The following is a 15000-nucleotide window of genomic DNA, read 5'->3' on the forward strand; positions in this document are numbered from 1 at the left end:
TAATCATCCGTAGATACTTTCATTCCAATTTAATGGTCAAAATTAGTAAATTACCGTTCATCCTTGTAATACTAACTTTAGGGTGTAACATAATGAATTACATCCTTGTTTAACATTTACCAACCAATAAATTAAGGAAAGTAAAACTATATTTTCAAAATACAGCACTAAACCATCTATTTTTCCCCTTAATTTTCTCGTCAGAAAACACCAATATGAGCTTCGTTACGTTGTACATGATCAAATCTTTTTTTCTCTCCTCTTCCTAGCAAATAAGGGAGAGTAAGATATCTATAATTCATCTATCCCTTGTTCGTAGGAAGAACATAAAAAGTTGTGTTTAGGACAATCATGGCAAAATGTAGTAAATACATGGTTGTGTATATGCTAGCCGTCCTCTTCTTGTTCGTTACCATAAGTTGTAATGAAGAGGATGCCGTTGAAGATGATGTACCGAAACCAGGAACGCCTTCTAGCATTACCTTTGATGGGCGATCCTTGTTTATCAATGGAAAACGGGAGCTCATCTTCTCCGGTTCAATCCATTACCCTCGTGTTCCTGTCGCGGTATGCATGAGACTTTTGTACTCTTTTCATGACTAGGGCAATTTAATTAATTAGCAAATTTTTTCTTAATTATATAATGCGTACTAATAGCAATGTCACATTTTGGGGTTTATTTAATTTAGTTGTGGGATAGCATCCTTGACAAAGCTAAAGAGGGTGGCCTAAATGCAATCCAAACTTACGTCTTTTGGAACATTCATGAGCCAATTAAAGGACAGGTAACTCACTATTTAACATCATATCAAGTATGTCTTTTGACTATACAATCATTACATTTGTACCCCGAATTACACATACTTTATATAATACCATACCACCTTAGCTTTATATGACGGAGTTCATAATGTTACGTTTTCATTACAATGTAATGACATGTTCATTTTTAGTCCAATGTACAATCAATGACGGATTTGGTAAAGTTTATTTTCATATCCCTGTTGCAGTATAACTTCACAGGCAATTATGATTTGGTGAAATTCATAAAACTAATCCGTGAAAAAGGAATGTGGGCAGTCCTTAGGGTTGGACCTTTCATCCAAGCTGAATGGAATCATGGGTAATAATACTTTAGTATAAATTGCCAATATTTTCAACATAATTGAGTAATAGTACTATAAATGCTTATTTTGCTTAATATGAAATTTTGGCCTTGTGACAGTGGACTTCCATACTGGTTAAGAGAGGAGCCAAATATCACATACCGAACCGATAATCCGGCATACAAGGTGATCAATCATAATATATAACCCTGTTTATACTTGAATTCGATCTTAATTAATTAATTATTTACATACTTCGTATCATATTACTTAATGCAAAAAACTAATTAATCTAGTGTATGTAATATATGCAGATGAATATGGAGAAATGGGTCACCCAGGTGGTTAACCTGATGAAGGAAAACAACTTATTTGCTCCACAAGGAGGTCCTATTATGATGGCTCAGGTACTAAATTACCACAATGGTTAGTTAATATTCTCTCTGTGCGTTCGAAATTAATTAGTTGATATTGTGATTTAAACTAGCAACATAACAACTAAATCCAGGTGTGGAGGAGGTTATATATGAATGTTTTTTTGCTTTATTTATAAAATTTATTCTACAATTGTCCTGTTTTTGTAGATTGAGAATGAGTACGACCATATAAGAGACGCCTTCGATGAAGCAGCTGAGAGATACATCAAATGGGCAGGAAAAATGGCTGTTGGCCTCAAAACTGATGTACCATGGCTTATGTGCAAATCTAAAGATGCACCCGGCGAAGTGGTAACATATAAATGATTCAGCTCACAATATATTGAAAACAACAGTTGATATCTTGTTTGATTTATATACTTTGTACGGTTTTTTTTTTTTTTTTTTTTTTTTTTGGGCGAGGCAGATCAATGCATGCAATGGCAGGCATTGTGGAGATACATTCAAAGGTCCAAATACTCCTGGAAAGCCTTATTTGTGGACCGAAAATTGGACTGCTCAGTAAGAAGTTTTACTCTGTACATGTATAAAAATAAAATAGCCTAGGTAACTCTCCTTGTGATTCCCATATGCCGTGAATCTTTTCAGGTATAGAGTTTTCGGAGATGCACCTTCTCAAAGGGCAGCTGAAGATATCGCCTTTTCGGTGGCTCGTTGGTTCTCAAGGAATGGAAGCCATGTTAACTATTACATGGTAAGCAATCTTTACGGTTTTTTTTACTATATACCCTTGAGTTTTTTGTTTATTCACCATATACCCCTGAAAATTTTCAAATTCACCATATACCCCTGAGTTGTTACAAAAATTCACAATATACCCTTAATGATAACAAGATGATGGAATTTGATTAATTATACATCAAAACCACCTAAGATCTCCCCCCCATCCCCGAAACCACTCATCTCCTTTCTCTAACCCCCGAAACCACTCCAAATCTCCATAACCATATCCGTATGATTGATTTTGAGGATGAGAAAAGGAAATTTAGGGTGGTTTTGAGGGTGGGAAAAAGGAATGTGGGTGGTTTCGGGGGTAGGGGAATATATTTAGGGTGGTTTCAGGTTATTATAAACCCTAATGACTAACAAAGTTAAAAAATCATTAGACATCGACATCAGGGATATATGATGTATTTTTGTGAAAATTCGGGGGTATATGATGAATTTTAAAAAGTTTAGGAGTATAGGGTGAATAAACAAAAAACTCAGGGGTATATGATCTTTATTTGTGCACCGAAGAGCATAATTTGCATTATGCTCTTGATCAATATTCTTATCAATATACTTACATGCATGTTCTCTGTGGCGAATCTACTCATCTAATATCTTTTAAGTGAGTTTAAAATATTAAAATCAACTTTGAATCAAATAATATAAATTTAATAATATAAATCATTAAAAAAAATAATGCATTTTTCTAGTGACTTACAAAACAAATATAATTCAGCGAGAAACAACTATGTATTTTGCTATGAAAATAATTATGAGTACAATTTTGTTTTTTAAATTCATTACTTAAGTGTGTATATATGGTTTTTTTTTTTTTTTTTTTTTTTTTTTTTTTTTTTTTTTTGTATATGATTAATAAGGTAACTCTAATATGTTTATATAATATATATGCTGAATTTAAGCTTGTGTAATCTATCAGTATTATTGTTGAAATAAAATAAACAAAATATTAAAATTATCAAAAGGTTATAAAAATTAATGGTTATTAAAGGTTGACGTGTTGAGAAATAATCAAAAGATTGACCTAATAAAAGCTAATGGCAAAAAGGTTGATTTAATATTTACAAAATTTCCAATTATTTATGCATTAACAAATTATGTGAAATTATTTATAAAATAACAAATTACGTGTAACTACGTAAATATTATATTGCACATAGTTAACTCATATAATTATGTGTATTGATACATTATTTAAATTTGCATATTATTATTCTCATATTAAATAATTTAATGCTAAATAAATTATTATTTCTTTATTTTATAAATATTTTTAAAACTAATTTTCAGTTAAAAACAAGTGTGCTTTGAACTTATATGTGCCCCTGCATGTTCTTATATGTAATAATTTGCGATCTTATATACTAAACGTTTAATTGTCATATATGTAGTATCATGGTGGTACAAACTATGGAAGAACTGCTGCCTCTTTTGTCACCACGCGCTACTACGATGAAGCCCCAATTGATGAATTTGGTATTAAGTCTTTTTAATGTTTTCCCCTATTACATCAATATATATTGTACATAGTTCATCACAAGGATGATTTTTTGAACTCTTTATTGATAAATTTGGTAATAAAGCTTCTTAATGATCATTGTTAGGTCTAATAAGAGAACCCAAATGGGGTCACTTGAAGGATTTGCACCAAGCTCTTGTGTTAGCCAAGAAGCCCATTCTTGAAGGAAAGCTTCGTGTCAAAAAGAATGGTTTTGATTTTGAGGTATAACTTAGAATAGTGATTAAAAAAAAAAAATAGTGCTAATCCCGTATGAATTTAGTTGTCATATTATCAATTCAAATAACTTTAGCATGCTATATTTTTTGGACTTAAAATAAGAGTAGTTGGTTTTAGAAGTTAACAAATCAACGCAATTTTTAATAATATATCATGTATGTAAATGGGCAGGCGAATTTCTATGAGAAAGGTGACCTTTGTGCTGCTTTCCTATGGAACAACCACACCCATGAAGTAAAAACAATGAAATTCAAAGACAAAGAGCATGTAGTTCCACCCAAGTCTATCAGCATCCTACCAGATTGCAAGACTCTTGTCTATAATACCGACTATGTGAGTAGTAACATTGTGATATATAGGCCTATACTTAAATTTGTTCTAACCAAAATATATGGATGTTTAATTATTTTTCATTTTATCAACCTCTTTGTGCTATGTGAAACGAAAATCGTTTTCTCTTAATTTGACAAACAGATGGTAGCTCAACATAGTGCAAGAGAATTTGTCAAGTCTGAGATAGCACATAGGACCCTGAGATGGGAGAAAACGACGGAGAGCATACCAAGGAATGGTGTCTTCTCGAGGGAACCTAAAGAACAATACTTTGTTACCAAAGATAAAAGTGACTATTTGTGGTACAGAACCAGGTAAAAAATATTAAAAGCTACCAACGTTATACTTCCTCTAATTGATGCACATAGAGACATAAGAGTATTGCTCTTGAAATTAGTTGTCACGTTGATTGTGACTCTAATTAGAGGAGCAACGAGATCATTACCTTACTTGTTTCACATGTTGAATTGAACTAACACAACATTTTGTTTTGTGTTTGTGTGTTTTTTTTTCCTCGCTCATTTCCATCTTTCAGTGTAGATCTAGACAGTTCAGACTTGCCATTTAAAAAGTCCCTTCGACCAGTTTTGCAAGTTCTCAGTCTTGGCCACGCTTTGGTCGCCTATGTCAACGGAGAATTTGTTGGTATGCTTATGGAAAGTGCATGATTTTGTTTCTTAAATTGCCACCATATGTTTAAAAATTGCTTTCAATCAAAGTACTTTATAATGCGACTAATTTTTACTCATAAAAAAAATAAAAAAAATGTAAATAGAAACACAAGTCACAAGTCGTCTAATAACCTTGGTACGGTGCAAAAAGTGTAGTCAATAAGTTAACAAGAACAATGTACTTTAATAATAAGTTGTCCTATAATAAACCTCACACTTTGTTTTTTTTTTTATTATTTCTAGGAACTGGACATGGAGTAAAGCGAGAATACAACTTCCCATTTTCAGTAGCCATAAGATTAAAGGAAGGATTAAACAATATTTCAATTTTGGGATGCACAGTTGGAATGCCGGTAATTAGGCACAAAATACACTTCATTTTTCATCCTTATTTCTAATTTCATCAATCATTTTTTTTTAAAGCATGTATGCCAACTGATCATAATGCATGCATACTCTTAAACCTTATGAAGGATAGTGGAAGCTATATGGAACGTAGGTTTACTGGGATCAGATCAGTGGAGCTCTTAGGTCTCGGTACCGGAAACCTTGATGTCTCTTTCAACGGCTGGCATCACACGGTAAACAAATGTCGTACAAAGAAATAAATTTCATTTTTAGTATTTAGCTAAAATAGATCACAACGTGTATAATGTATGGTTCAATCTACAAAATGCAGGTTGGTTTGGAAGGGGAGATGCTCCAGTACTTCACTGACGAAGGAGTATCAAGGGCTAAATGGACCCCTGCTTCAGGTGTTGGTGAACCTCTTACTTGGTACAAGGTACGACCCGTATGAGTAATAATAATAAAAACACTTTGTGACATAAGGATATATGATCATGATTACTTCCCATGTTTATTGTTACATTAGTAGTTCAAATTGTACATTTATTCAATCTTTTTTATTGAAAGCGACTATTTTTAGGCCTATTTTGATGAACCAGAGGGAGATGAACCATTAACTATTAGACTACAAAACATGACCAAAGGTATCGCTTGGATCAATGGCCAAAGCATTGGGCGTTTCTGGTCATCCTACCTTACAGTCATGCAAAGCCCTTCTCAAGACGAGTAAGTGATCAAATTTATCATACAAAAATTTCAATATAGCCAAAGACTTATGAGTTTGACTATAGTGATTTTATCACTAGATACATTGATCACTAATATACTATATGATATCCTGACACTTTAACCATCAACTTCACGACTGGTTTTATACTGTCAATATATGTACCTATCAAATGTATGCTAGTGTACGTAGTGTCAAAAAGGTTCGTTATCAAACATTATTGAATTAAGATTGAGAAAAATAATATTGTAGGTACCACATCCCAAGATCGTTCCTAAGGCCTAAGGACAACTTGTTGGTGATCTTCGACGAGGCTGGAGGAAACATTGACACAGTTCAAATCGAAACAGTGAATAGGGATAGTGTTTGCAGCTTCATAGAGGAAGATTGGCCAGCCGATGTGTGGTCTTGGAAGAGAAATGGGAACGAAATTGTGCCTGCAGGCGATATCCCTCAACTTAAGGCCTCCCTCAAGTGCCCTAAGGACAAAGTCATTAATCGCGTTGAGTTTGCTAGTTTTGGCAACCCTAAAGGTGTTTGTGGCTACTTCCTTCTTGGTGATTGCAACTCTCCCAACAGCGTTAAAGTCGTTGAACAGGTGAATATAATCATTTAGATATAGCCTTTACAAATTATAAATTAAATAGTCTCATTGGTGATCACATTAATAGTGACTGCGTGGGCGTGTGGTATGTAAATATTTAGCCATACGTCCCCCATGTCATTTCCGACCCTTAAATGCCTAACACTTTGTTTGGATAGAAAGAAATGGAAGGAAAAGAAAAGAAGAGAAAGGGAAGGAAACAAATTCTCTTGTTTGGATAAAGAATTGGGGGAAGAATCCATTTTCCCTCTCTTTAATTAGTATAATCCCTCCAAAATTGGAGAGATTTGGAGGGAAAATGGACCTCACCTCCCCTTCCCTTTCTTTTCCCTTTCCTTCCTCCTTATTCCCTCCCCTTCCTTTATTTTCTTCTTTGTTATCCAAACAAAGCGTATGAGTTGAGTTACTATGGCCCTAATAGCATTATTGATTGTTCATACACAATACGGAGTACTATATATATAGTGACAAATTTAAATTGTTTTTTTGAGCAGAATTGTTTGGGAAAAGAGAGTTGCACGATACCAATAAATGAGACAACGTTCGACAAGGAGGCTTGCCCAAACGTAGCAAAGAAGACCTTTGCCGTTCAAGTGAAATGTGGCCGTAGAGGATAGAAGCCTTGCTTGTTTTGATTTTTATATATGGGTGTGGTATATGATTGTCATTGTAATATTTTTACCCTCTTTTTGGCTAGATATACAGTAGATACTTGTATTATATAATGTATTTATTAGATAGGAATTGAAATTTCAGAAGCCAGCCATTAGAATTCAACTCAAAAGCAGAGCTTTGCATGTCTTACAATCAATTCTTATCATCTAGCCATATGATATATCTACTTATCTAGTGAATTGGTACTTGTATATATTACGGAGTAAAAAGTAAAGGAAAGAAATTGAGTGCGACTTAATTGGTTGTAACCTGTACGTCATTAGGAGTGACTTAAACCCATACCATCACATTTTTTTAGTACTATCTAAAAAACCCATAGCAACAAGCTAGAAGATGAATAGCGGCATTAGTGGTGAGCTAACGATTTTTTTTTTTTTTTTTTTTTTAGCAGCACTAGATAGCGTTAAAATACTAACTAGTACAAATAAGGACTACAAACCCATACCAAGATATTTACTTTTATCAATAATAATTTCAAAATAAAAAAATGTTGACATCTGTTTTTCAACAACAATAATTCAAATTAAACAAGTTGGATATTCAAAATCTAATTAATTTAAGAGAAATCATAACTAAGTGAAATTTTATTAGAATTGTTTTAAGGTGCATTTTATCCTCTTGAATTTCACTAATCTGAAATTATTTAAGCTTAACACAAGCTAAATAACCCAAACTAACTTATCTGAATTTAGAACTTGATGAACCTTATTAGAACTTATTTTAGTTGTAATATGTGAAACGGTGAATAGTATAACTATTTTGCTACGGATGAAGTATTATTAGCTCCAACCAATGAAGTAAATAGCTATCAGTTCATTATTAGATTAGTCATAAACTCATGACGAATCAAAACAAAAGTAGCATTTTTATATCATCTAATAAAATTAAAGGAGATTCTTATAAACAAGTGTCAAATGTGTTTGGGCGCATAACATTGATCAAGATTTGCAAAGAGTATTTTTTTTAGTACCACTTTTATCCTCTAAACAATAGATTGAAGAATGAAAGAACCCAATGTTCAATTCGTTTCTTCTATGTCGCAAATTTTTTGTAACATACCTCTCGTAATAAAAGATAACAACATTAAGATTCTTTTTTTTTAAAAGATGAAAGTGAAATTAAAGAAAATAACATAAGGAGCATAAGATAGGATGCTTAAATAATAGATACACTTTTACATTTTTTCAAATGATGAGTATCAAGTAGGAGAGTATTAATAATGTAATACAGGGTACATGAGAATAAGAATGTTTCGAAAACAAAAGTTTGTACAAACGTATTTTTGAACAATCTAAGATATATCTCATCTCACTACTTGATGCCTACTTACTACGCACATAGAAATAACAAAGAAAGAACAAAACATATTAAACCAAAAATAAAGAAAGGAATTTTTTTTCAGAATAAGGCCTATTAGTATTTATTCCTTGGGGCTGCACCTCACTTGTACGGCCAACACTTTGGCTGTTACCTTAGGACAATTGTTACTGCCTTTGTCGAATAGTTTTCTATCAACTGGAATCGTGCAACTATCTTTTCCCAAACAATGCTGCTCGTAACAAAAGTAACGAGAGTATTAATTGTTATTTCGCGTATTAAAAACAACCATCAAGCTACGGGTTGGCACCCAAGCAATTATCATGCATTGCTGTTATAGATGCATAATTTGAAGATATAAATTAATGTAACAAAAATAATCCGCAAGAATAAGGTGTTAAATTATGCTTGCCTGCTCGACAATCTTTTGGGAGTGTGGAGAGTTGCAAGTGCCAAGGATGAAGAAGCCACAAACACCATAAGGGTTGCCAAAGCTAGCAAACTCGACGTGACTTATGACTTTGTTGTTTGGGCATCTGAGTGATGCCTTCAGCTTTGGGTCATCAACAGCGGCAATTATGTCATGGGCATCCCTTTTCCATGATGTTACGCTTGGTGGCATGTTTTCTGCTATATAGCTGCAAATCACATCACGGTGTACTGTCTCAATTTGGACTGTGTCTATGTTCCCTCCTGCCTCGTCGAAGATCACCAACATGTTGTCCTTAGGCTTAAGGTATGATCTTGGAATGCGGTACCTGTAACATTTTTGCAATTTTTACATACACCAAATTGCATTGCATGAACATGTTTTGGTAACAATAACTTGTATGGTGATTATGGTCCCATTTTCCTTTTAAAAGGTTAAACAATGTTAACTTTGATTGTATCTGTCCGTTAATACAATACACAAGGGAAAAATGATGCATAATTTTTTAATTTTTTTTTTGACAGGGATGTATAACTTCGTTAGATCAGTTTCATAGTGCATTTTATAGTATTTCTTGACTTTTGGAGTTCATGAAATTTTTTTGAATTAACTAAAAAGGGATAGAGAGCGTACTATACTTGTTTCTTAAAACTTACTCGCTTTGAGAAGGTGTGTCCCTTATTGTAAGAAAGGTAGACCAGTATCGTCCTATGCTTCTCCCATTGACCCAAATCACTCCTTCAGTCATGTTCTCCATTCTGATAGCTACTGGATCATTTCCCTCTGGGGCATCAAAGTGTGTCTGCAAGCGAGTTTAGCTTGCACGTTATTATAGCCAACAATTATGGATTTTTAATATTGTCAATTTGTCATAGACTAATTAATCCAAAAAAATATATGTGTTCTTTTGTTCATCCTGCTCAAAGAATCGCATGCACCTAAATCATCTATCCCACTTTATGTGTAACACTTTATACACGTGACAGTGTGTGTGGCACTTTTTGACAAGATTAAAGTTCTAGGTACCGTACTTTTAGTCAAAAAAAAAAAAAAAAAAAAAAAAAAAAAAAAAAAAAAAACTTGTAATTTTACCTTATACCAAGTAACTCACCAGGTCCCTTAGCCGGTGTCCAATGTGCCTTATTAGCTCCTTCCTCAGTGAAGTACTGAAGCTTCTCTCCATGCAAACCAATCTGCATGATGTATTAGAATAAAGATTTCTATTTAACATTCAACAAAATCAGTACAAAAATTATAAAGGTAACGAGTCGTTTATACCGTGTGATGCCACCCATTGGAAGAAAGATCAAGTTCTCCATCCGGTACCTAAACCTTGGATTTCAAGGAATTTTAGCCCTGTCCATCTTCTCTCCATATAGCTTCCACTATCCTTCATACCAATAGATTAACAGAGTTTGATTAATATATATTTTGTCTATATTATACTCGAGTTTGTAAGACATTTATACAAGAAACGGCTCATTTAGTTACCTTGCTACTTAGATTATAAATAAGCAAAATTATTGTTAGATTTAGGTTAAAAAAAAGGTAGAGAACTATGGACATTTCACTCCCTATTGGTTGCCGTAGTTGTAAGAAATTAGCCGGACTCTTTATACAACTACATAATCAGCCACAGTATGCTCTTACCGGCATTCCCATTGTGTTGCTCAAAATTGATATATTGTTGACACCTTCCGTCAAATGTATAGGTGCTTGGAAAGTGAAAGCAGGCGCTCTATGGAATCCATGGCTTGATCCTTCAAAAGGAAAAACAAAGATTACGATCAAGAAACAATGATCACATATATAGCTCTTTTATCAAATTTTTAGTAGGTCTTGTATACAACCATTGTGTATAACAAAAGTCAATCTTTGATGAAGTTGACTTTTATGTGATTGGGGGTGACTTGTATACAAGTACAATCGACCTATTAATTGTATACAGTTTCTGCCCGAGTTTATTTATTCCAATAAAAAAAAAACAAAGGCTAAAACCATACCTATGTATTCTCCATTGACAAAGGCTTGCAAGGAGTGACCAAGATGGTAAAGCTGTAAGACTGGTTGGAAGGACTTTCTAAAAGGCAAGTCAACATTGTCCAATTCTACACTGAAATTCAAATTTCATTCATTATTAACCCTCATTAGTAATGAACAATTAAAAATTATAAATTTGTTTAGATTAATTAAGCAACATTATGTTACCTAGTTCTGTACCACAAATAGTCAGTTTTGTCCTCTGCAGTATGAAACTGCTCCATTGGAACCCTTGAGTAGACATCAGATTTAGGTGAGATGATTTCATGGGTCTTCTCCCATTTTAGATCCTTGTTGGCTTTCTCAGATCTAACAAACTCCCTTGAACTATGTTGCGCGATCATCTGTTTGCCGGATTAAATGTCAGGAGTGTTGTATGTTAGTAATAAAGGAATTGATGCACATTAATGTATTGATCAAGTTAGCACTCTTCCAAGTGACATTTTCCGCGATTTAGACAGAATGATTATGCAATTAGGAAACACTTACAGAGTCTGTATTGAGCACAACAGTCTTGCAATCAGGCAAGATACTGATGGACTTTGGTGGAAGGGTGTGCTCTTTGCCTCTGAATTTCACAGTTTCTGTAGTATGAGTGCGGTTATTCCATAGGAAAGCTGCACAAAGGTTGTTCTTCTCGTAGTAACGTGCCTGATCATTGCATAAATTTACAGGTAATTAGCTAACATGTCATGTGTAACAAGAATTGTCACATTTATAATTGTTGAAAAACATAAATTTGCATCCCACATGGTGTTTATGTTCATTCTTTCTCGCATCTGTTATAACATAAACATATTGTTCTTATGACTCTAAGGTCCATCTTACATATAGTTTACCTCCAAATTTGGGCCGAATATCTCAATACCATATCTCCCATTGACGATAGCCTTCTTGCTTAACAATAAAGCACGGTGTAGATCCCTCAAGTGTCCCCATTTGGGTTCCCTTATTAAGCCTGACAGTAAGTAAAGCATAGCAATCAGTAGTCATCCTTTATAATTGCACTAGGAATACCTCTAGGCTCAACAAGAGTAAAGGGTTCACCATATTCGTCAAGTGGAGCTTCATCATAGTAGCGAGTGGTGGTAAAGGCGGTAGCAGTTCTTCCATAATTTGGGCCGCCATGGTACTGCAGCAATAACAAACGTACACAGAAAGAATTAGGGGAAGAATAGAAGTAAAATCAGGCCTTTTCTCAAGATTCAAACCTTTCAATACATGTAAAATGTTAGTGTTTGATACCATATAATAGTTAGAATGGCTTCCATTTTTGGAGAACCAGCGCGCCACAGCAAAAGCAGTATCCTCAGCTGACCTTTGAGAAGGTACATCTCCGAAAACTCTGAACCTGTATTTACAGATAGAAGGAAACTTTGTTTACTATATGATCAAGTGATAAATAACCAAGCTAAGACAATTAATACTACTGAAGATATAGCTGTAGTAACTACTTACTGAGCAGTCCAGTTCTCAGTCCACAAAGATGGCTTGTGAGGTGCATTAGGACCTTCGAACGTTTCTCCACAATGTCTACCATTGCAGGCATTGATCTATCCACCAAAATTGTAAGAAATGATCAAAGAAGCAAATGGAGAGACGACATAAAATTCAATTACCAAAAGGCAAATATCGTATAAGACTCTCTTGCAACAAGTTAAGGTGAGACAGGGCAAGAATTTCCTTAAATTTTAACCATTTGGAGATAAATTAATGTGAAACGACCTTATCTAAGACTCACTCTTAGCTTAATTGCTATAAATATTACATCTGATATTCTGATATCAGCATTCATATATGATTTTCTATTGCATGCAGTAAGATATTAGTACTAAAAGGAAGAAAAGAGAGCAAAAAAAATGGTTACCACTTCGCCAGGGGCATCTTTCTGCTCACACATGATCCATGGTACACCAGTTTTCAGACCAAGAGCCATGGTTCCTGCCCAATTAATGTACCTCTCTGCAGCACCGTCTCTGAATGCTCCTCTAACGTGATCATACTCGTTCTCAATCTGAGCAAGAGCGACTAGGAAAGTCAGACTAGATTGATATGTAACATCAACGCATTGATATTCTTAAATTTATTGTCCTAGTGTTACTACAACATTTCTAGTAGATGGTCACCTGAGATAATATAATAGGACCTCCCTGTGAGGCATATAAATTGTTTTCCTTCATCAATGATACAATCTTCGTGACCCATCTCTCTGTATTCATCTGCATTAAAATACATATAAAACGTCGTAAGACTCTTGAAAGCATTTTCCTACATTTCTTAAATTAATCGAAAAGTTGTGATTTAATTACACCTTGAATATTGGATTATCTGTTCGATATGTGATGTTAGGCTCCTTTCTTAACCAAAATGGGTATCCTCTGCCATAGGATGATCACGTTGTAGGAGGAATGTAAGAATTAATTGTGTTCTCATTTGTAGAAGTATTACTATTATTAGGAAAATTTATAATCCTATGAATTTCCTTTGTCAAAATAATACGAGTAATAGTTATAATGTTGAATTTCATATTATCGTAACATGGTATTCCTATTAATTACCCGTTATTCCATTCACCTTGAACGAATGGCCCGACTCGTAGAGTTGCCCACATGCCTCTCTCAGCAACCAGTTTAAGGAATCTTACAATATCATTTTGGCCTGAAAAATTGAACTACAAAAGCAATGCGTGCATATGGTTAATGGCTAGAGAATTGATTGATTTTCACATATTCGAATATATAAACTCGGCCTTCTATGAGAGAAACGTTGAAAACCATGCTCTCTCTAAAATCAACACTTAAATTTTTGTATGTTAATTACCTTCCCCTTGACAGGCTCATGTATGTTCCAAAAGACGTAAGTTTGGATCACATTTAAGCCTCCTTCTTTGCATTTGTCAAGAGCATCTTCCCATTCCTAATTTACCAAAAAATAAGAAAAGAACATTAGCCACTACCATATTGTTTCATAAGAATTGTGTTTATTAACAATTTCTAATATTAGTAGGTATATTGATTTAGGAAAATATCACAGTTACTTCTTGACTTTTAGTATGATATGTTTTCCTAGGCAAATCAAGGATAGGTCAATATGAATATGAATATGAATCTAAGATTATTCTTCCAACAAGCAAAAACCTTAACATGGTATCAAACCTTACAAATAAATATTTCGAATTGATTCTATACACTTGCATTCATCACAAACAAGGTTGAGATTCATGCTCCTTGTTAAGCACATAACATATTCATATGAAACGCATGAGCAATTGAGCATTGTATTCCAAGGAGCATCATACAGTGTTAAGGACTAAACACATATACTACACAATTTTCACATAAAGGATATGATATTCATGCATGATCCGAATCCATAAGAATTTTTTGTAAGAAAACACTAGATCAGGTTTTCGTTTGTACCTCAACCGGGACACGAGGATAATGTACTGATCCAGAGAAGAGGAGCTCCCTATTGCCATGAATCTTCAAAGATCGTGAATCATAGGTAACATTAAATTCATGTTTCTCCTCCTTACAATGCACCGTGACCAAACACAAAAGGCCTATGATAAGTATATATTTATAACATTCCGTCATGATTGGCCTTTTCCTCGTACCTTAAAAATTAAACAAGAAAGAAATTAGATTGAAATCAAATTAAGTAGGAAAAAGAATACATGGGTGTCTAAAATATTTCGAGTAGTAACGTTTTTTCAAGATAAGATCTAGAAGATAGAAATCGCAAAATTCATTCAAACTTACCCTGTGTAGGAAACACCAAAACCATTAAATGATTGATTTTGGTTATTAAATATTTGTTATCTGTCCAAACATCATTTTGATCCT

At 33.9% G+C, this 15000-nt stretch overlaps 1 protein-coding gene and 1 pseudogene across 1 annotated transcript; one reads left to right on the plus strand and one right to left on the minus strand.

The window, feature by feature from the left end:
- Positions 1–360: 360 nt before the first annotated feature.
- Positions 361–7738, plus strand: LOC110718536 (beta-galactosidase 14-like). Its single transcript, XM_021897383.1, has 19 exons — positions 361–567; positions 690–785; positions 1011–1123; positions 1226–1292; positions 1421–1513; positions 1691–1834; positions 1950–2044; positions 2132–2237; positions 3664–3748; positions 3877–3995; positions 4182–4343; positions 4485–4657; positions 4879–4988; positions 5258–5367; positions 5488–5595; positions 5694–5798; positions 5943–6088; positions 6342–6687; positions 7188–7738. Exons 1-19 carry the CDS (start codon positions 373–375, stop codon positions 7308–7310), a joined length of 2496 nt encoding a protein of 831 aa, XP_021753075.1. The 5' UTR covers positions 361–372; the 3' UTR covers positions 7311–7738.
- Positions 7739–9051: 1313 nt separating this feature from the next.
- LOC110718537 lies at positions 9052–14764 on the minus strand (annotated as a pseudogene).
- Positions 14765–15000: the final 236 nt, after the last annotated feature.

Source organism: Chenopodium quinoa, unplaced genomic scaffold, assembly GCF_001683475.1.
Source record: "Chenopodium quinoa cultivar QQ74 unplaced genomic scaffold, ASM168347v1, whole genome shotgun sequence".
NCBI classification, from domain to species: domain Eukaryota; kingdom Viridiplantae; phylum Streptophyta; class Magnoliopsida; order Caryophyllales; family Amaranthaceae; genus Chenopodium; species Chenopodium quinoa.